Genomic DNA, 22,119 nt, shown 5'->3' with positions numbered 1-22,119 from the left:
CCTAATACATTTATCTGTCTTTCATGTTACTTTCCTGTTTTGGAGGGGAAGTGGGAATATGCTAAAATGTATTCGGATATAGTGTATCATAGTTTTTTCAAATACTGTATTGTAATTCATCTGCAAAACAAAAGCTTTCTGCTCCTACATGTTATGTGGGAAACAAAACTCTATAAATGAGGTTTATATTTTGAAAAGTGACTATTATATATGTACAGAGTAACTTGGGGTTCTGTGCTGATCTCTTAGAATTCTTTACTTGAAGCCAGACCTGAAATCTGAAAGTTTTTCGGACTTTCACATGATCCCCAGTTATTAAAAATTACTGCATTTGAAACTTATTTGGATGCATGAGCTGTAAAATAATCCAGCTCACTCTCCCATGGTGGGTTTTTAGTGCCAACATACTAACAGGAATAAAGTAATGAAAATGTCTCAAAGTAAGCTGATGGAAAACTGAATACACACAAGGGCCCATCTGCTAAGTAAAGTGGTATTGCTTTTTTTTTTTTTAACCACAACATCACTTATTTCAACATCAGAACTCCTTCATTGTGGTGCAGATTTTCAGAATTGCACATATTAAACTTGCATCACTCTAGTCAAGCAGTTGTGATTTGTAAAGCAAATTGTGCAAAGTTATAAAAACTTGCACTGATTTTCTGCACTTTCAAGTGAATTTGCAGGTAAATGACTTTTAAGGGTGTGGGGGGGTTTTTGTTTAAGAATTGTTGAGTAGCTTCATCCTAAAGTTTAATGGAGACTCCAGGTGCTCAGCATTTCTAAAAACCAGGCATTTTAATTCAGGTGCTACCATTCCTTCAAATCTTTTGTTCCATTTACACAGTTATCCTGTAGTATGTAACCACAAATTCAAATGATATGGGCTGGTTGTCTCTCTCAGTATCCAGTAAAATACATATCCTGAGTAAAATACTAGTCTCCTTGACAGTGTTTCAATGTGTTACTCTAATCTTAATAGGTTAGTTTTTTGCCTACCCTTTCTGTTTTGTACTAATTACTTATTGAAAATATTGGCAGCCATATTCTGAACAGCAAATTGGATCATTTCGCTATAGATTCCATTAGATATTAGCTAGTCTGGTTCCTGTCAGAGCAGGCTTGCTCCTTACTGTACATTTGTTGACATCCTGTACAAAAATGAGGTTTTCTCTGGATCCCCTAATATCTGGATTAATATTGATCACCTTACCTTTCATCTTCCTTTCAGTATAACTGGCAAGCTGCCTCAGCCTGACTTTCCTTTGCTCTTCAGTCCTTCTGTGCATCCAAGTAGTGCTCTTCCATTCCACTTGGAGCAGTTACAGCTTTGGCTGACCTTGTTGAGGCTGCTGCCCTCTTTCTTGAACTGCATGCATTGAGGTGCAGTGGGTGATTGCACACCACCAGGGCTTGGTGTGAATCTGGAACAGTTTTCAAACTCCCTGTGCAGTCAAATGCTGTATGTATCAGGGAAGAGGGCAGCTGGTGCACAGAGGTATCTGGGTCTGAAGTTTCTTGTTAATATCAGGAGGCTGGTGGGAGTTTTTCGGGGTAGGAGGGAGAGCCAGGGAGGGAGTCTAGAAGGCTAGGAAGGGTGAACAGCAGTGTCATCTCAATGTTAACAAATGCCTATTTCTAATCTGCCAGACTTTCCTGCACTCACAAGGAAAAGCTCTCGCTTCAGTCTATTCCATACCCACAATTTCGTTTGGGCCTGGAGGATTCTCTAGGAGCCCATTAACACTTTTTTCCCCTGCTACATAATTGTTTCAGAGCTATACATATAAACCATCCTCAGCAAGACTTGACCATCTGCCACCCTGAGGTAGTCAAAAACCAAACTATAGAACCCAAGTCTCCTGTGTGGCTATAAAATGCACTAATCATAGAACAAAATCATCCAACCATTAGGTAGACTTTTCATTAGTCAAATAATTGACACTTGTAAGTGTCTTATTAAAAAGAAATGTGTTGGCTGTTGCAGGTCTGTCTCCTATTATATGGTTTAATTGATTAAGAGAGTTCCATTAAAACTTGGTCTAGCACCTCACTAACTTTAATTTGGCATATGATTAATCTATTCTTGCTTTCATATGTAAGAAACAGGAATATGATGAATGCCCACTAGACAAAAATACCTGACCAAATCATGCAGGTGTGGGGAAACACCTGAGGAGCTGTGCTGGTTTCGATATTTCCCAGACTGGTGATCATCAGTTAAAAAGCTAATCATATCATATCTTATTGTAGCTGAATTAAAATACTGACATTTACCATTTAAATAATATTCCAAGGGTGTTACAGTACATTGTCTAATAACACCACATTTCTCCTTGTGTAAACTCTCTCAGCAACCTAACAATTTTTGTTGTCTGATCTCCATCTCATATGTTAGCTTTCTGACAATGAAGTGCCCAGAACTGAATTATTCCTGGTTAAGCTGCACTGGAATCATAGAAGATTAGGGTTGGAAGAGACCTCAGGAGGTGGTCTAGTCCAGCCCCCTGCTCAAAGCAGTACCAACACCGACTAAATCATTCCAGCCAGGGCTTTGTCAAGTCAGGCCTTAAAAACCTCTAATGATGGAGATTCCACCAACTCCCTAGGTAACCTATTCCAGTGCTTCACTACCCTCCTAGTGAAATAGTGTTTCCTAATATCCAACCTAGACCTCCCCCACTGCAACTTGAGACCATTGCTTCTTGTTCTGTCATCTGCAACTACTGAGAACAGCCAAACTCCATCCTTTTTGGAACCCCCCCTTCAGGTAGTTGAGGGCTGCTATCAAATCCCCCCTCACTCTACTCTTTTTGCAGACTAAACAAGCCCAGTTCCCTCAGCCTTTCCTCGTAAGTCATGTGCCCCAGCTCCCTGATCATTTTCATTGCTCTCCGCTGGACTCTCCAATTTGTCCACATCTTTTCTGTAGGGGTGGGAGGACCCAAAAGTGGACGCAATACTCCAGGTGTGGCAGGAGAGTCTGTCTGATGTGGGAGGAGAACGGGGCATGAAAGAAAGGAGAGGAGAGGGAAGGAAGATTCACGTGCAGACAGGGATGAAGGGGCAGTTGGGGGAAGAGTGTTTTATGGAGAGCTGCAGGTTGCAAATAGTTGAGGGTAGTAGGCATAGGAGCTTGAGAGGATGAAGTATTGCTGCTTATCCAAAAAGATGGCAAAACTGAAGAAGAGAAAACAGTGGCAGGAATTTGTGGTTATGGGACCTTCTCCAGAGGTATCCACTGGTGCAGGACTGGAGGAATGGAGTATGGAGTTTGTGCAATGAGACATTTTGGGGACCACTCAGATTGGTGAGAGGTTGTCACCACTTGCCCTTTAACCTTGGCCTTTGTGCTGTGCAACTATGGTTTAGATCCTTGGCACCGGTAGCCAGACCACAAGCATAAGGTCTCACCCTGGATTTCACCAGCCGAGTTACTCTGTGCAGGGTGACACCATTGCCCCTTCCAGTCCTGAGTCTCCCCAGGTTCTTTACCAGACAGACAGACTCCATTCTTCTCTGGTTTGTCACCCCTGCAGGTGTAAAATCAGCCCCCCAATTAGTTCAAATTGGCATACACACTCCCCACAGTTTGCATACCAGAGGCCTGCTTGGGATAAAAATAAAAAGTTTATTTAATAGAAAAATTTGATTCCATGATGAAATAGTAAAGAAAAGCAAATATACAAGTTACAAAGAAAATAAATACAAAGATGCAACCTTGGGCATTACACTTCCATAATAGATAAAGTCCCTTTTTTAATAAGATGCCCGTTGCCTAAAAGAGTTTTCCAGTGTACCCCTTACCTGTAGTAGTGATTCAGCGTTCATGGCAGCCTCCTGCTTCACAACTGTTCCTTAAATTCTGGATTAAAAAAGCTCACTTCCAAGCCTACTTTTAAAAGGCCTTTTTGTTCCTTTAGTCCACAGTAACTCATGGTTAATCAGAGTGGGGGGGAACTCCCTCCTGACTTGATGTTCAAGAGCCATGATTTTTTTTTTCTTTCAATTTGGAGTTCTCAGCATCTTTCCATGAACTCTAATGCTGCATCATTGTCTGTCTGTCTGTCTGTCTTTTCCTGGAATGGACACTGGGTAGTTATTTTAAACCAGTTTTGTGTAAACAACTGGCTTGGGAGATGCATTTCCCTGACTGCTCACCACCCTGCTGGGAGATGGAGCTAAAGTTTCATCACAGATGGGAAACACAGTTTTCTATATACACAAATACATAACCAGGGTCTGTAGGCATCTAATGACTATCAAGCTCAGAACTTTATAAGCTCTCATAAAAGACCTAACTTGATATATATTTTTATAGTATAATACAGTGTGCAATCACTTGGTTTAACTGCTTATTTGGGGGGGCTATAACAGTCTGTTCTCCCCTATGGGTGTCTGGACCCTGATTGTCACAGTATGTGTGTGGCAGGCAGGATTGGCTCTACAGTTTTCACCGCCCCAAGCAGCGCACTGAATTGCCGCCACGGGCGGCGGGGGCAGTCCGTGTGCCCTTAGGGCGGCAGGCATGTTACTGTAGCGGCGGCAATTCGGCGGCAGCTTCTAAGTTTAGCTGAAGCCGCTGCCGAATTGCCGCCACCGCGGAAATGTGCCTGCCACCCTCAGGGCACACGGACTGCCCCCGCCGCCTGTGGCGGCAATTTGGCGTGCTGCTTGGGGGCAAAACAGGGGCTGCCGCCCCTTGCAGATTGCCGCCCCAAGCACCAGCTTGGAATGCTGGTGCCTGGAGTCGGCCCTGGTGGCAGGGGAACGATGCAGAAGAATGAGAAATGATCATGTAGAAGGAGCCATTGCTGGTTAAAGTAATTTGTGGGCTTAATCACTGTAATTCTGTTACAAAGCCACTCTTGGTTCAGAAAAACAGCTGTTGCTTAGTGGCCCTCTGCTGTTCCCACCAAGTTTTGTTCTGCCTCCACAGTTGGCAGATTTGACAAGGAAGGGTTCCTTGCCACAGAGATTTACTGAGAGGAAAATGCTGACATTTTTTTTCAAACTCTTGGCTAACAGGTTGGTTCAATAATCTGGCTAATCCCCAGGTGCATCCAAGGCTGCCTCTGCCATTTGAGGACTTTTTCCTGATGCCCCTGCAGTCTTTAGGGAGAAGATTAAGCTGAGACAGCCAAAGGGAAAAGTCTCTTCTGCTTCACACTGCTGTGTGGTCTCACAGGGGAGTTCTGCTGTGGGAAGAAGGCAGTTATCACAGCCCAACACTGAGTGGGTTCACCTGTGTTCCCCCAGTTTTGTTGTGAACGGAACCCAGATGTGTTGGAAAGGCCAACTCTGGCTAAGATGCATGTCTCCCTCTCCTGAGCTAAAAAAGAGGCAGATACGATGGGAAAAGCCAGTTATCGTGGGATCTTTTCCCATCTCCATGACGGGAGTGACTCCAGAAAGAGGGTATGTCCACTGGAAGAATCTGTGTGAGTCCCTAGAGCCTGCACCAACTGCTTTGCTCCTGATTTGCAAACTTAGCTGCTTCCTCCCTTCAGACTCCAGATGGAGGATGTTAAACACAGAATGGATCCAGATAGTGGGGCAAGGATGGTAACCTGGTCCCTCCCATCTTCAGTACCAATATTCCAGGTTGGGTCAGAGCAGGCAAGGAGACAATCAGTCTTTGAGGGTAAGGAGAGTCCGAATCATCTGAAATATTTGAGTGATCTGAGCCTAATTTCACTCCTCCCTCTGAAGCAGGAGCATAGGCCTGGAAACACAAGGCAAACAAGTGAAAATTCATTCTCAGTGGAGGGAGAGTCAGCCATTTGAATCAGAGGCTCAAAAATATTTAAATAAAGGTATAAACTTTTTCACTCAGGATGGCTTGTACCAGAGCAGGTCTCTTGCTGCCCTAGGTAAGCTATAGTAACTCTCTCCTTCCCAAGCTGTGAAAAGTACTGGGCTCTTGTCCCCAGATGCTGCTGTGGGTCGCCATGTCTTGTTACTGCTAGCCCTCCCCGCCCCCCCAACCCCCGAAGCAAGCCCATGGATGTTTGAAACTGGGAGCAGCCCAGTTTTGGAAGAATAAGCAGCTCACCATTTCCTACTTTCCAGACCTCACCCCCATTTCAGGACCCTAAAAAGTTCCCCAGTGTGCACTGGTTCACGTTTAAGGATTTTGTTTCTTAACTAGTAGATTTTTTTTCACACATGAGTGGGCTCCTTGCTCAGGAGGAATTAAGGGATCATTCTTCTTTGTGAATCAGGGGTCAGATTCAGTTTCAGTCAGTAAAACTCAGCCTGCCTGTTGTGACTGCAGAGTTCCCCTCACCCTGCTTGAGCATGACCCTCTGTGTGCAAGGAACAGAGCTTTCTTGGCATTGGCCATGAATGATACCCACCACAGGAACAAAATGACTGACTGACACTTAGTAAAAGGGCACCACACTTGTCCCTATTGTAGGTGCCTGCTCTTCTGGGAAACATGGCTGCTAAGCCTTTAAGAGTTGTTGGAAGTTTAAGAGTCTGGATGGGCTGAGTAATAGGGGAATTTGGAATTGGCATCTGCATCTGCGCTGAGTTTTCTCAATTTTATTCCATTAAATTCTTACATGGCCAGGTACCTGTCTCATTAATGCTTGTTCAGTTCTTTTTCTTTTCTTCAGTGAGTGTGTTCTGAAGTGAGTTGGAGGAGTGAGAGAGAAGAGGGTCAGGATTGAGCTGTGCTGATGGTCACGTAGGGAAATAGGATTTTATTAGTATGGACTAGGGTTCAGGGGTTTGAGAAGCTTCACAATGGCTCACTGTACCCAAACACACACCATTTTATTGGGAGTGACGTGATTTTGGCATCTGCTGCAAGCTGTCTCACGGAGACAGAAGAAGCCATAGTGTTCATCCAGTTTTCAGAGAAAGGATTGTGGGATCATCTAGTCCTCCCCTCCTGTATAACACACACAAATAGAACTTCCCCAAACTAATTCCTAGCGCAGATCTTTTAGAAAATCGCTTTAACCTTCTCTTTGTTAGACTCAAAGAGCTCAGTCGAGCTTATCACTTTAAGGCATGTTTTCTAATCCTTCAGTCATTCTTGTGGTTCTTCTCTGAGGTGTGTGGTTGAGGGGGCAGAGCTGATGTAGTTCTGGGGGTTGGAGCAGATGTCAGGGCTGGTGGTACAAAATTGTGGGAGTGCATCACTGATGGGGGTTGGGGGACAGAATTAATTGGCATTTGGGGGTTTTGGAAAAAACCTGGAAGTTCTGCACCATTAGGCAGCACGTCATATATTTGTAACTTGATCTCAATCAAGTCTTTTAGAAAGAGCTCCTGTAGGTGGGCCTAAAGTGGCATGGACCACTATGAATTTGTGAGAATTGGCAACACTAGTTGTCACATCTGGGTGGTGTAGGCAGGGGAAATTCAAAAATCAAGAGGCAGACCAAAAATGTAATTGTTTTTGGCCAGTCTCCAGACTTTTGGAGTTGGCTCATAATTTTGACCTTTTTGGGGTTGGCAATATGCTATTCTCTCAGTTGCTCTAGTTCAGGGGTGGCCAACCTGTGGCTCCGGAGCCACATGCGGCTCTTCAGAAGTTAATATGCAGCTCCTTGTATAGGCACCGACTCCGGAGCTGGAGCTACAGGTGCCAACTTTCCAATGTGTCGGTGGGGTGCTCACTGCTCAACCCCAGCTCTGCCACAGGCCCTGCCCCCACTCCACCCTTTTCTACCCCCTCCCCTCAGCCTGTCGTGCTCTCACTCCTCCTCCGTCCCCGCCACGAGCCTCCCGCATCCCATGAAACAGCTGACCGGGAGGTTTGGAGAGGGAGGGGGAGGTGCTGATCCACTGCTGGTGGGTGGGAGGCACTGGGAGCTGGGGGGAGAGGGAGCTAATTGGGGGCTGCTGACGTATTACTGTGGCTCTTTGGCAATGTACATTGGTAAATCCGGCTCCTTCTCAGGCTCAGGTTGGCCACCCCTGCTGTAGGGCATGAACATGTTAAAATCCCCCTGCCACTCCTCCCCCATCAAATATATTTAGAAAAAAATGTATTTGTGTTAAATGAGAGATGGGAAAGGAAACTACTGAAGGAACACACAGATGACATCACTGCTGTGCTAGCTTTTTATTTGCAATTTATTAAACATACATTTAAAAAAGAAATGCATTTCTAACCCATAAAAGTGCAAATGAGAGCACACTTCTCGATAAAGGGCACTGAGCAACTATGGACAAACATTCTGTTAACAGGTGCCTCCTGCAAAAATGCTTCAACCTGACTCCAATTGTCCAGGCTGCCAAACTGTCCTGCAACTTCCAGGCAAACTACAGAAATCTCCACCTGCCTGACAAGTGATTCCTCACACGTTTCCAACTGTTAAATCTTCCCATAATATCCCTCATAGGTGCTCTGAGACCCAGCTACTGAACCCTCTCACACTCCCCAGAGAAACACTTTAACCCAGCCTCTCCTTTCTGCAGAAAGCCCTGCCTTACATCTTGCTGTATAACTTGCCTACAAACCCCTCCAACATCCAGCTGCTGACTCTGCCTCAAGACCCAGTAAGCATGGTGGACTTTCCTGCAATCCCCTCACTAAAGAGCATCCCATGTTTGCCAGCTCTCCCTATTTTTAGCAGAATATTTATTTTTCAGCTGCTGCTCATCCAAAAAGTTCCCCCAGTCTGCTGGTTCCGTGGCATTTTTAAAGGTTGTTTGTATTTTTTCCTGCCTATTTGTCTCTCTTTATAGTACTCATGTGTTGGCAGGTATGTTCCCTTCATCTCTAACACCCTCAGGAAACCCTCACCACTCACAAATAAGTGTGATGGCCTCCCTCCCGGATATCATACCATTCTCTCACTTCCTGGCAAGCCCCTAGGCTAACTTCTTCTCTCCTCTCCTAGTTACTCTTTTCAGATGTCATCCACTTAGCCACTGGCTAGCATTCTATGGATTAACAGATCATTTTATGAATTTACAGAAACACTGCAGCTGTTTACAGTAGAAAGCACATTCTAACCCAATCATCACTTGAACACAGATGTAAAGAATTAGCAGTTCATCACATTGTATTTGAAAGCGCAAAATCCCCATTAGTATTATATAGTACATAATCAGCCAGGCCAGCCTTCAGCATTTGGTTAAATAGTGTCTTGAGCAAGCCAGACACTCCTGGATCCTCCCTTACTCCCCCACAATTTAGAAATAAATTATTCACATCATTTTAATACTATAGTTATCTGCATTCTAGATAACTGCCCGTGTTGTCTCCCTACAAAGCTGGCCCACGTAATCAGCAGAAGTAGACATAAGAGAGGTCATAGTAATGAACAGTCATTGTTTGAAATGTTGTAAATTGTTACCGTGTAATTTCATTTAAAAAAAAATTCTGTTTTGATAGTTTGAAAAGCCCAGCTAGTGTGTGCAGCCATCGTAGTTACATACGCAGCCACCAAATATGATTATCTCCATAACGAGCCTCTTTCCAGGGTGATCTGGGTCTGGGCAAGGCATTTTCAGTTCCTTTTTATGCAGTGTGACTGGCATACAACAGCCACATTCCACATCTACCATCATCTTTGCGATATTTAGCCTGTTAAAATGAAGAGAAATCAAGTATTGGATTAGGCAAAAGAGCTGTTTGCAAGCCCTTAGCACAAGAGATGGGTTTACAGGCCATGTTCTCACTTGTATGGAAAGCGCATATCGTGTAGATTCATGAGAACTTGATCCAGCTGGTTCTGAAGGATTGTGTCATTAACCTGTGCTGCTGACAGTAAGGTCATTTTATGGATTCTGGACATAATACGCTGCTGTGGTGGCATTTAAAACTACAAAGGTCTGTGACATGAGTTAAACCCTTTTGTGCCTCAAACAGGTTAAAATATAAAAAGATATATCCAAATGAATAAATATAAAACTATGGGCCAGATCCTCAGCTGGGGCAAACTGGCACAGCTTCATTGAAGTCAATGATTTATACTATCTATTTGGCCCTAAGATCCTAAATAGATTCAGAAAGCTACATACGCTTAAATATTATAGATGTGTATTTTAAAAAGAAATTTGAAGATCATTCCCTCTTCTTCATATCCCTCCTGTTATAGTGCTGTTTTTCCTGCAAGAATTAATAGAATCCTTAATAGCTAAAGGTCTGTAAGCAATGCAACAACCTCCCCTGTTTTATGGGTTCATGATAACTTTTTGTGCAGGAGAAATATAGAGCCCTGAACTTCTACCCTAACAGATACAAAACAAAACTTTCAATTTACATTTTAAGGCTGGAGCTTCAAAAGGGCATATGGGACTTGCCCACTCAACTCCAATGAAAATTAGTGGGATTTGGTTGCCTAGTTCCCTTTGAATTCCCTTGAGAATTCCAACCTAAATTGTAATTTTAAGGCCATCCATTAAAATATGGCAGTTCTCTGCAAAATGGCTTTGAAATATCTATTGTTTATATGGTGGTTATATTATGCATTAACAACTTCTCTTTGCACAGTTTGCATGTTAAAAAAATGTTTTTTTCCCCTAGCTACCAGCACCAGAATCTCAGCTGAAAATCTGAGAGTCAGGCTATGTCATTTTCTGGTTCTGATGTCAATAACAGAGTAACAAGTAGGAAACTTCCTATGCTGTATCTGTGCTGGTGCTACAGAGCTAACAGGAGTAAAAGTAGTAAAAATTAATTTTAGACACTATGTAGATGAGACTCGGATTCTACCTTGAAGGTGCTATTTTTCACAGTTTTCTGCCTATAGCAAACTACATTTTAAAGAGCAAATTCTGTCACTGTGTGGGTGTGTGTATGGTAGAATTTGGCCTAGAGGTCTCAAACAATTTGTTTGTATTTACAGTAACAATTACATAAACATTTAAATTAGGGGAACTGGAAAATGAAAAGATATTGGTTTTGCCCTTTACTATTCTTATAGCATATGATCTATAAAATAAGGGAAAGATTGGCTCAATTTATATTAAATTATCTATGCTTTAGCCTCTCTTTCCTTGATGATGGTGAACATCCTTGGAAAGATAAGTGATCTCTCTCAAAAATCAGTTTCAGATATATTGTGGACCCTAAAATCTTTCTCCAATCTTAAGATCTTTATTTATTTTTATTTTTTAATTTTTTTTACCCATTTTGTGTTTGGCTACTAACCTGTATTTTAAACTGCTGATGGAAAACTGAACTCATTTATAAGCATGCAGCTTTTTGCTTCAGAATTTACTTATGTTAAATCTTGTAGCCGTTCACTGTTTTCTTTTCAATAGCCTTGCTCTTTATGTTGACTGCTGGGCGGATATAATAAACACTTCTATATTGTTCGAATTAGTGTGTATCACTGCTGGACCTCTCCATTCAAGAAGCAAATTCCTAGTTTTATTGGACCCTTGATCCCTTGCCTGTACAGCTCTATATAGTCACTGGGGCTGTCTGTTTGAGAAATCATTTTCATAACTGTAAACACAACTGATCTATATGCAGCATGATATAGCGGAGATTGCTGAAAAGCCATTATATATAATGTCACCAAATACGAAGTTGGGAGAAATTTCCTGGCTTACTTTCTACCTTTATTTGTAAACTTGGAGATTTTTGACAATTTTAGTCTGTGATGACCTCCTCTGTACAAGAGAACAGAGCAGCTTGGCATCCTTAGAAGTGCCACATGTCTTGGACGTTGATGTCCATGTTTTTATTTTAGGGAAGTGGGGAAATGTAGTTCTCTGCCTTGTAAAGCAGTTCAGCAGACTGGTGCTTAACAAAACACATTCTTTTTAAAAAAGGTAATAAAATAAAGCAGTGTGGTTTAGCTCATCTTTGCTGTGCAATTTCTCATAGATCCTTACTTTGCTGAAGATGGACACATTCCTTCACAGCGGGTCAAGGTGACATTTGTAGTACATCCTTTGTAAGTCACTTGCTCCTCATATTCAATCTCTCTACAACGTTCTGTCAAATGTAAAAGAAAAGAAATATAATGATCAGAAATCTAACTAGAGAAGATATTGAATTAGCTCTGATGGACTGAAAGCAGACAGGCAAAATCTTATGGGAAAACATTTCAATTAGACATTTCCAATAGGCTGAAGAGAACTGATAATTAACAAGCCAATAATACAAAACAAGTAATTTTTAACTTAGGCACCTAGGTTGAATCAGAGCTGAAACAAGAAAACACATTTGAGAAAAAGGTAAGAAACTGGAATCACTAATGAACAAAATAGAATCCAGTTTTAAAGAACAAAGTGAAAATGACACCCAACAGGGAAAACACTTGAACTGTATTACTGATGAGAATGGAAGGATACAAATAACACAGGCTATCAAGCCAGTTCTGGTTAAAAAATCTTTGATTTCTTTGCCTTCTAAATAGCATAGCGGTTAAGGACTTGAAGTATGTCTCTCTGATATAACATGTCCGAAAAGGAACGACAATCTGATATAGCCAACATTCAGAACATCCATGATGTAGCATCGATTGGGCTAATGTTATCAAGTTTTACCTCTCCTCTCCTCCCCACCAGACTTGCATTCTAGGTGGAACACACAATGCTACTTGTTGCTTGGTGACTATGCTCAATGAGGTTACCAAGTGAAATATATTGACATCTTATTTTATATCATGAGGTAACTCAAATTAACACTACACACTGAGCAGTAAGTTGACTGAAAGGTCTAATGGTCCTAGTCTGGGAGTGCTGTGAACAGAGATTGCTTTCCCTCTGTGGCTCAGCATCTCATTCTACTCTTAAGTTATCTTCTCTAATGAGTACTTAGAGCAGTGCTAAGCCACTCATCCAAAAGAAGGGTTGCTGGGCTGTAGGACCAGACTATAGTATTGACAAAGTGAATGGAATAAATTATTAGGAACCGGAAAGTCTATCCTATTAGACACAAGGATGGGATGCCTCCTTCCAACCATTATTTTATAGTCTGTATCTCAAGAGCAATTATTTGAGTCCTTCATTTTGATTAAAACACAGCTTTTTGAAAGGCATTGGTAATGTTCTGAAAGGTCAGGAAATGTATATGAGTTACCCACATAGGGGGTGATAAAGTGTTGGAGGAAAGAAAATAGCATTATAAATAACAAAACATCATGGAAGCCAACACAGCACTATTACATTACCCACTGACTGAGGAACTAACCTTTTGAAGGTGTTGTAGATAGTAAAGTAGACAGTGTGCCTGTGAAAAAGGAATACACAGTAAACCGTGTGAATGAAAAAAAAAGCAGATATCAAAACTTAAAAGATCAAATAGTGGAAGAAATCTTTTGAGATTTAATTTTTCTCCCATTCCAACAAGGGGCTCACTGCCTGAGTGACATCAAAGGCAGTATAGGGTATTTTAATCAGGTATAAATAGCAAAATGTCATATCCTTTAATCAAGGTGCTCAATCTTCATACTACAGAAATTATCTTGGATTTATATAGTCCCTTTCCTACTCCATGGTACAGAAAACACCTGACAAAATGAGTTATACAATCCATTTCAAATGATGGCTGTTGCATGAAATAAGATACTTTTCTCTTTCATCAGAAAAATAGATAGAGCTCTTAATCAGAATGCTTTTTCACATCAGTTACCAAAATAGTCAGCACTTTGGTACAAAGAGAGCATTTGGTTGTCAGACAGGTAATGTGAGTGACGGCAGAATTGTGACAGGCAGTTACACAATTGGTTAAGCAAGCAAAGATCTGCAAAATATAGAGAGCTGTTCTGACTGCAATTATCCTCCAAAATTTTCAAAAGTGTACCCTCCAAGTTATATTTTCAAAAGAGATGTAGGTACCTAAATAAGTCAATGAAACTTAGGTTCCCAAGTCACTAACATGCTTTTGAAAAACATTACCCTCTAACTTTTCCAAACAGCCTATCAAAGGAAAGATCTTCTGAATGAACAACTATGTAACCTTGGGGAAACTCAAGTAATTATCAAATTCTTAACAGGTATTCTCATGCTACATGCACCAACTCACAAACAGTTGGGAATTCATCACTCAAACACAACACTCCCATCCCGCTCTCGTAAAACTGGTGAACGGGAGAAGTAAGCTGAGAGAAAAGGAAGACTCAAATACAGGGGACAATTTAAATCTTCCCATCCTACAGTGTGAAGTACCAATTTTAACAGTAGTCGGTGGTACTTTCAGCTAATTCTAATGCATTTTCTGCTCTAAAAGCTAAAAGTGGAGCTGTTCAATTGTCAAAATTATTTTTATAACAACGAGTTGAAGATGATGGTTAAGCCGTAAACCAATGCTGACAGAACAGCAGGGTTTGTGGCAGGCAAGGAAGGAAAAGGTGTCTAAATACTCCACAGAGCCTAAAAAGAAAGAGAGAAAGGATCAGAAAAATAAATGCAAAATAAAAAAAAATAGTTGGGGAACTTTGTCATTTCCCTACTTTTTTGTCTTGTTGTAAAAGGAACTATTTTCACAGTAGAAAGGTACATAACATTGCAAAAGCTTGTAAAGTTAAAGCATACCAAATTAATAATATAACTAATAAGCTGTGACACTTCTTGGCTATTCTTGCATGAACAGTCTAATAAGGTGAAAAATTTGTCCTGGTTAATGGCTATATTGATGAATCTCTAAATGGCAGTGTTCTGTTCAGAATATAATGAAAAATAAAAAGGTTTTGAATATATCAAAAATGGCATATTATATCACCAAGAAACACTAATGATGATTGTTACATATTTAGTGGTGGGATCTGAAGAAGGCTGCTTAGCTGAATACATTCTGAATGAAATATATTACTTCACATAAAACCCATATTTTTCAGCTGCAGGAGTATGTGTATCAAAATAAAAAGGTGAAAGTGGAATGGAGATAGTGAATGCAATTAGGCACATTTGCTAATGTTCGTTTAACTATCATCTTGTTTGAGGCTTATGACTATAAGATGTATAAGCTCTTACATATAAACAGTCAGAAAAATGATTTTAAAATTATGTTAAAAGTGATTGTAGCCTGCAAAAAACACAACAAACTATAACTGATTGCATAATACTCCATTTAAAACTTACCAGAGGAGTGAAAGCTTGTAGTAAATGCAGTAGAAGCTGTAGTTGTTTCATTGAATAGAGCTGTGGTTTTTGTTGTGGTTGGTGTTATGTATGTAGTTGATTTGACTGTGGCTGTCTCAGTTGATGAACTAGTTGGGGTAGTTGAAAAAGTTGTGATTTTGATGGTTGTGGTTTTCGGAGTAGTGGATGTTATCATAGTGAGTGTTGAAGCCGTAGATGTGGGCGTAGTCATTTTTGATGTCGGTTTTTTGGTGATTGAGGTAGTGGCATTAGGCAGAGTGGTGGATTCCAATGTTGAAAATTCTGTTGAGGTAGAGATTGGAGTAGTTGTTGGTGAAGTGCTTGTAGTGGATTTAATAGAAGAACTGGAAGTTGTGGTTTTTCTAGTTGACTTCATTACTGCAAAGTAAGAGTTTAAAGAAAGGGAAAAATAAACATATGATGTGACTAAATGAAGACACCTCAAACTATCAAACAAGATATTTAAATTAGCATATATAGAATATTTTGGACCAGTGAGCTTTCTGAGATGATCAAAAGAAGGTAACACAGAGTAATGGTTCCAAAATTTTTGAATAAAGAAATCTGTGTTGCATGAAAGCAATTAAAAGACAGGTATTATACCAGTAATTTCCCATGCACAGAATGAAAGGAATGACTAAAATGTACCTGTTGGTGTTGGTGTTGTCCTCATTGTGGATTTAGTTGAAATAGTAGTAGAAGAAATTCCTGTCAGTGTTGTGGCTTTTATGGTGCTTGGGGTGATGGACTCTGATGTTGACCTAGCTGTAGGGACCATTGTCGTCAGAGTGACAGATGTGAGTGTAGTTGGGATGGTGGTTGTGCTGGATGTGGTAGAGGTAATGGAAGGTGTAGGGGTTGTCAGTGATGTGGTTTTTGTGGTGGTAGAGGTAATGGTATGCGGGGAGGTGGACTTTGACATAGTGGTCTCCGTTGAACTAGTGGTCAAGGTAGTTGTCGTCAGAGTGACGGTTGTGGGTATAGTTGGTGTGGCGGTTGTGCTGGACACCGTAGATGTAGTAGATGTCGTTGTCAGAGTTGTGGTTATCAGCCTAGTTTTTGGTGAGGAGGTTGGAGTAGACTCTGTAGAAATAGTAGTTTTGGATGTTGTAGAGACAGATGTTATTGGTGTTGTTTTCGTCGTACTGATGGGAGTAATTCTTTGTGGTGGTGTGCTTTTTATAGTCTTTGTTACTGTCAGGGAGAAATGTGAGTTGATATGGTGAGACTGACAAGAAAATGGTGGATTGCAGAAGAGTTTACCATAAAAAATTATATAAATATGAACAAGGTTTTTAGAGAGAGCCCAACTTTTGTGCTAGATTAAACAAGAAAAAAATTGGAAATAACTGACAAGTGACCCTCTCTCATCCTTCAGTAATGAAGAAATGGGGGAGCACTTCAGGGTGCAAGATTTGACTTGAGGCAGGAGTAGTAGGTTTAGATTACTCCTTTCATGCAAAGCAAGAGTGTAAAGAAAAGAAAACAGCTTGAACCCTATGAGTGTGACTAAAGGAAGTAGGCCTTCTCAAACCATTAACCAAGGCTATTATCAGAGGGGTAGCCGTGTTAGTCTGGATCTGTAAAAGCAACAAAGAATCCTGTGGCACCTTATAGACTAACAGACGTTCTGCAGCATGAGCTTTCGTGGGTGAATACCCACTTCTTCTTCTTCTTGTCTTGCTCTTCATCTGAAGAAGTGAAGTGCTGCAAAACAACTTCTTCTGTTAGTCTAAGTGCCCATTCTTTGTTGCTTTTACAAGGCTATTATATTCACCTAACTGGAAAATAGCTGTGGATATGCATGGAGTGCATATCTGAGAAAGACAGCACTCACATTCTATGACTCTTATTTACAACCCATTTCAAACTCTTGGGTGTGTTTCCTTTCAGCCACATGAGTGCAAATGGTTTTTGGTATGTGCCTTTCACAAGAAGGTGTAGAGATTGGTTTGCACTGGAATGAATCAGGTGTATTGGCCTCTGTGTCCGTACCCAGGAATTAGTTCAAGTTACATATTTACAAGGATCTATGCAATCCTAATGATTAAGAATCTGAAAAGCAGGTGAGATATATTGGAAGAGCGAGCTTTGTGTTGTGAGAAAAAGCAAGTTAGATAGAACAGGAAAAATGCTGTGTTTACACCATACACTTCCTACAAGAATCTCCTATAGTGGAGCTTTGTGACAGGGACTGCTCTTTTCTCACAGTTTCTCTTCCCTACAAGATTCCAAGTTTCCCCTATCCTGTAACTTGCTTCCTCCCCTTCCTTGGCAGTGAGCTCCATAGCAAGGAGACTTGGCTTTGCCTGCTAGGAGAAAAGATTGGGATCCCTCGCTCTGCCAGATTGGAGTGACTGCAGGGAACTGTGGAAGGGGACCTTTGCCAATTAGCCTAAACAAACAAATGTAAGAGGGGTTGGAGGGGTACACAGCAAAGCCAATGAATATAAATGTTGCTATGGCCTTTGTAGGTTTGTTTACCTGTTGGTGTTGATCCCGTTGTGGACTTAGTTGACTTAGTAGTTGGAGAAACTGTCGTCAGCATAGATGTTTTTGCGGTGCTTCGGCTAGTGGACTCTGATATGGTGCTCTTTGTTGAAGTACTGGTTGGGGCCATCGTCAGAGTGACGGTCGTGGGTGTAGTTGGTGTGGTGGTTATGCTGGACTTGGTAGAGGTAATGGAAAGGGTAGGGGATGTCAGCATTGTGGTTTTTGTGGTGGTAGAAGTAGTGGTTTGGGTGGAGGTGGACTCTGAGGTGGTGCTCTTCGCTGAACTAGTGGTCAAGGTAGTTGTTGTCAAGGTGACGGTTGTGGGTGTAGTTGGTGTGGCGGTTGTGCTGGACTGAGTAGACGTAGTGGAAGAAGTAGTCGTTGTCAGAGTTGTGGTTATCAGCCTAGTTTTTGGTATGGAGGTTGAAGTGGACTCTGTTGATGCAGTGGTTTTGGTTGTTGTGGAGACTGATGTGGTTGGTGAGGTTTTCGTCGTACTTCTGGGGGTTGTTCTTTGTGGTGGTGTGGTTCGTACGGCCTTTGTTACTGTGAGGGAGAAATGTGAGTTGATATGGTGAGATTGACAAAAAAATGGTAGACTACAAAAACAAGATTTAAAATGAATATATAATAACCTAAATTTGAACAAGCTTTTTAGAGAGAGCCCAACTTTGTGATAGATTAAATGAGAAAAATGTTGGAAATAACTGACAGGTGGCCAGCTCTCATTCTTTAGTAATAAAGAAATGGGGGAGCACTAGAAATAAGAACCATTAGGGCAAACTTTTTTAAAAAACCATAAACGTGCAATGGTTTCTACTGTTTTTGGAAAGAAACACAGATGTTCCTGAAGGGGAGAGAGAATATGGGTGATTTAATTTGTACTGATGGAAAATATATAAGGAGGGAAGAAACCATGCTGCACTATTTTGAATTAATACATGTCTAAAATGGAAATGGTTTTTGGTAAGTAGTTTTCTGAGGAAGCTATAGAGACTGGATTGCACTGGAATGAAGCAGCTGTATTGGACTCTGGGTCCATACCCAGAAATAGTTCGAGTACAATATCTATAAGAATCTATGTAATCCTCATGATTAAGAATCTGAAAAGGAGGTGCGATATATTGGAAGAGTGAGCTTTGTGTTGAGAGAAAAATCAAGTTAGATAGAAGAGGAAAAATGCTGTGTTTACACCATACACTTCCCACAAGAATGTGCTTCAGTCTCCTATGGTGGAGGTTTGTGTACCTGTTGGTGTTGACTTTGTTGACTTAGTAGTTGGAGAAACTGTCGTCAGTGTAGTTGTTTTTACAGTGCTTGGGGTGGTGGACTCAGATGCTGTGGTCTCCGGAGAAGTACTGGTCAGGGCCGTCGTCGTCAGAGTGACGGTTGTGAGTGTAGTTGGTGTGATGGTTGTGGTGGGCGTGGTAAAGGGAGTGGAAATGGTAGGGGTTGACTTTGATGTTGTGCTCTCTGGTGAGATAGTGGACAAGGTAGTTGTGGTGAAAGTGAGGGTTGTGGGTGTAGTTGGTGTGGCGGTTGTCCTGCTTTCTGTAGAATTGGTGGAAGGCATAGTCGTTGTCATAATTCTTATTGGAGCAGTTTTTGGTGATGAGGTGCTTCTTAGAATTGTTTTTGGTGTAGAGACAGATGTGGTTGGTGTTGTTTTCCTGGTACTTCTCGTTGTTGGGGTTTCTGCGGTCTTAGTTACTGTGAGGGAGAAATGTGAATCGATATGGTGACGTTGACAAGAATATGGTGGATTGCAGAGGAAGAGTTTACTAGGCGTAAGTAATTGTATCATTATGAACAGGGGTTTTAAAATGAGGGCAACTTTGTGCTGGATCAATGGCAATTTTTTTTTTGCAAAAAATTGCGATGTGGCCTTCTATCATCCTTTAGTAATAGAGAATGGGGCAGCGGTTGAAATAAATGATTTAATTACCAACCGTTGTAGAACTGCACCCATTTGCAAGGGTGTTTACTGGTTGGGAAAGTAGTGTGAGGGGGATACTTTCAATCATTCTTAGGGTCTAAAGTCAAAACAGATGAACAAGGCTGATCTAGAATTCAGTTTTTACCCACCAATTGTGGAACTCTCCCCTTGAGACAAGAGTAGTATATCTAGGTAACTCTTTTCATGGAAACCAAGAGTGTAAAGAAAAGAAAAAAGCTTGAATCCTGTCAGTGTGACTAAATGAAGTAGACCTTACCAAATCATCAACTGTGGCTGAGAAATTGACCTCACTGGCAAACAAAATCAATGGACCGGAGTGCATCAACGAGAGAGAAAGCAACCACATTGTTTGACTCGTCTCTGCAACCCATTTGAAACTCTCTTGGTCTCTTTCCTTTCAGCCACGTTGAGAGGAAATGGTTCTCAGTATGTGCCTTTCTCAGGAAGGTATAGAGACTGGATTGCACTGGAATGAAGCGGGTGTATTGGTCTCTGTGTCCATACCCAGGTATTAGTTTGAGTGAAATATCTACAAGGATCTATGCAAACCTAATGCTTAAGCATCTGAAAAGGAGGTGTGATATGTTGGAAGAGTGAGCTTTGTGTTGTGAGAAAAAGCAAGTTAGATAGAAGAGGAAATATGCTGTGTTTACAGCATACACTTCCCACATGAATGGGCTTCAATCGCCTATGGTGGAGGTTTGTTTACCTGTTGGTGTTGATCCCGTTGTGGACTTAGTTGACTTAGTAGTTGGAGAAACTGTCTTCAGCATAGTTGTTTTTGTGGTGCTCGGGGTGGTGGACTCAGATGCGGTGGTCTCCGGAGAAGTACTGGTCGGGGCCGTCGTCGTCAGAGTGACAGTTGTGAGTGGAGTTGGTGTGATGGTTGTGGTGGGCGTGGTAAAGGGAGTGGAAATGGTAGGGGTTGACTTTGATGTTGTGCTCTCTGGTGAGCTAGTGGACAAGGTAGTCATGGTGAGAGTGAGGGTTGTGGGTGTAGCTGGTATGGCGGTTGTACTGGTTTCAGTAGACTTGGTGGAAGATGTAGTCATTGTCAGAGTTGTGCTTCTTCGACTTGTTTTGGCTGAGGAGGTTGGGCTGGATTCTGTTGACGAAGTGGTTTTGGATGTTGTAGAGACAGATGTGGTTGGTGTTGTTTTCCTGGTACTTCTCGTTGTTGGGGTTTCTGCGGTCTTAGTTACTGTGAGGGAGAAATGTGAATCACTATGGTGACGTTGACAAGAATATGGAAGACTGCAGAGGAAAAGTTTACCAGGGCTAAATAACTGTATCACGATGAACAGGGGTTTTAGAATGAGGGTAACTTTCTGCTAGATCAATAGCAATATTTTTTACAAACAATTGCGATGTGGCCCTCTCTTATCCTTTCGTAATGGAGAATGGGTCAGTGGTTGAAATAAATGACCTAATTGCCAACCGTTTTAAAAAACTAGACATTTGCAAGGGTGTTTAGTGGTTCAAAAAGTAGTGGGAAGGGACAATTTAAGTTATTTTGAGTGGCTAAAGTCAGAACAGATGATCAAGGGTGATATACAATCTTGATTTTACTCACCGATTCTGGAACTCTTCCCTTGAAACAGGAGTACACCTCTACCCCGACAGAATGCAACCCGAGATAATATTAATTTGGATATAACGTGATAAAGCAGCGGGGAGCCCCGGGCCCTTTAAAGTGCCACCCGAGCCCCGCTGCTTTACCACGTTATATCCAAATTTGTGTGCAGCCCTGGGTCCTTTAAATCACTGCCCGAGCCCCGATGCCAGAACTCTGGTGGTGATTTAAAGGGACCGAGGCTTCCCGCAGCAGCTTGAGCATCGGATCCTTAAAACCCCCCGCCGGGGCTCTGACAGCCAGGCTCGGAAGGTGATCTAAAGGGCCAGACCTCTGGCTGCTGCGGGGAGCCTCAGGCCCTTTAAATCCCCACCGGGGCTCTGGCAGCTGGGCTCGGGCGGTGATTTAAAATGGTCAGAGGCTCCAGCTGCTGCGGGGAGCCCCGGCCCCTTTAAATCCCTAATCAAGGCCCACTGCCGGACCTTGGGCAGTAACTGAATCTGATATAACACAGTCTCACGCACAAAGCCGTGAGATTTTTTGGCCCCCGAGGACCGCGTTATACCAGGGTACTTCTCGTTGTTGGGGTTTCTGCGGTCTTAGTTACTATGAGGGAGAAATGTGAATCGATATCGTGACGTTGACAAGAATATGGCGGATTGCAGAGGAAGAGTTTACTAGGAGTAAATAATTGTATCATTATGAACTGGGGTTTTAGAGTGAGTGCACTGTTGTCCTAGTTCAGGGTTTCTCAAACAGGGGTCTCCGCTTCTATAGGGAAAGGCCATGGTGGGCCAGGCCGGTGTTTTTCCCTGCCTCGTCCGCAGGTCTGGCCGAGCACGGCTCCTACTGGGTGCGGATCACTGCTCTGGGCCAATGGGAGCTGCTGGAAGCAGTGTGGTCTGAGGGACGTACCGGCCACCACTTCCATTGGCCCGGAGTAGCAATCCGCAGCCAGTGGCAGCCGCGATCGTCTGGACCTGCTGAAGCGGCAGGTAAACACACCAGCTCGGCCCGCAAGGGGCTTTCCCTACAGAAGCAGCGACCCCTGTTTGAGAAACCCTGTGCT

General features: G+C 42.1%; 1 protein-coding gene across 1 annotated transcript in view; it reads right to left on the bottom strand.

The window, feature by feature from the left end:
* Positions 1–8,075: 8,075 nt before the first annotated feature.
* Positions 8,076–22,119, bottom strand: part of LOC120403969 (mucin-6-like) — a 98,706-nt gene continuing 84,662 nt past the window's right edge. The window contains exons 53-60 of the mRNA XM_039535991.1: positions 20,187–20,678; positions 18,769–19,230; positions 17,512–18,066; positions 15,676–16,221; positions 15,007–15,405; positions 13,118–13,156; positions 11,815–11,917; positions 8,076–9,553 (exon numbers count right to left, since the gene is read on the bottom strand). Of these exons, the coding sequence (XP_039391925.1) occupies positions 9,376–9,553; positions 11,815–11,917; positions 13,118–13,156; positions 15,007–15,405; positions 15,676–16,221; positions 17,512–18,066; positions 18,769–19,230; positions 20,187–20,678 (2,774 nt within the window). The 3' untranslated portion in view covers positions 8,076–9,375. The remainder of the gene's footprint in view (positions 9,554–11,814; positions 11,918–13,117; positions 13,157–15,006; positions 15,406–15,675; positions 16,222–17,511; positions 18,067–18,768; positions 19,231–20,186; positions 20,679–22,119) is intronic.

This window comes from Mauremys reevesii, linkage group 4 (assembly GCF_016161935.1).
Source record: "Mauremys reevesii isolate NIE-2019 linkage group 4, ASM1616193v1, whole genome shotgun sequence".
NCBI lineage: Eukaryota > Metazoa > Chordata > Testudines > Geoemydidae > Mauremys > Mauremys reevesii.
This window is presented reverse-complemented; position numbering and strand designations above follow the sequence as displayed.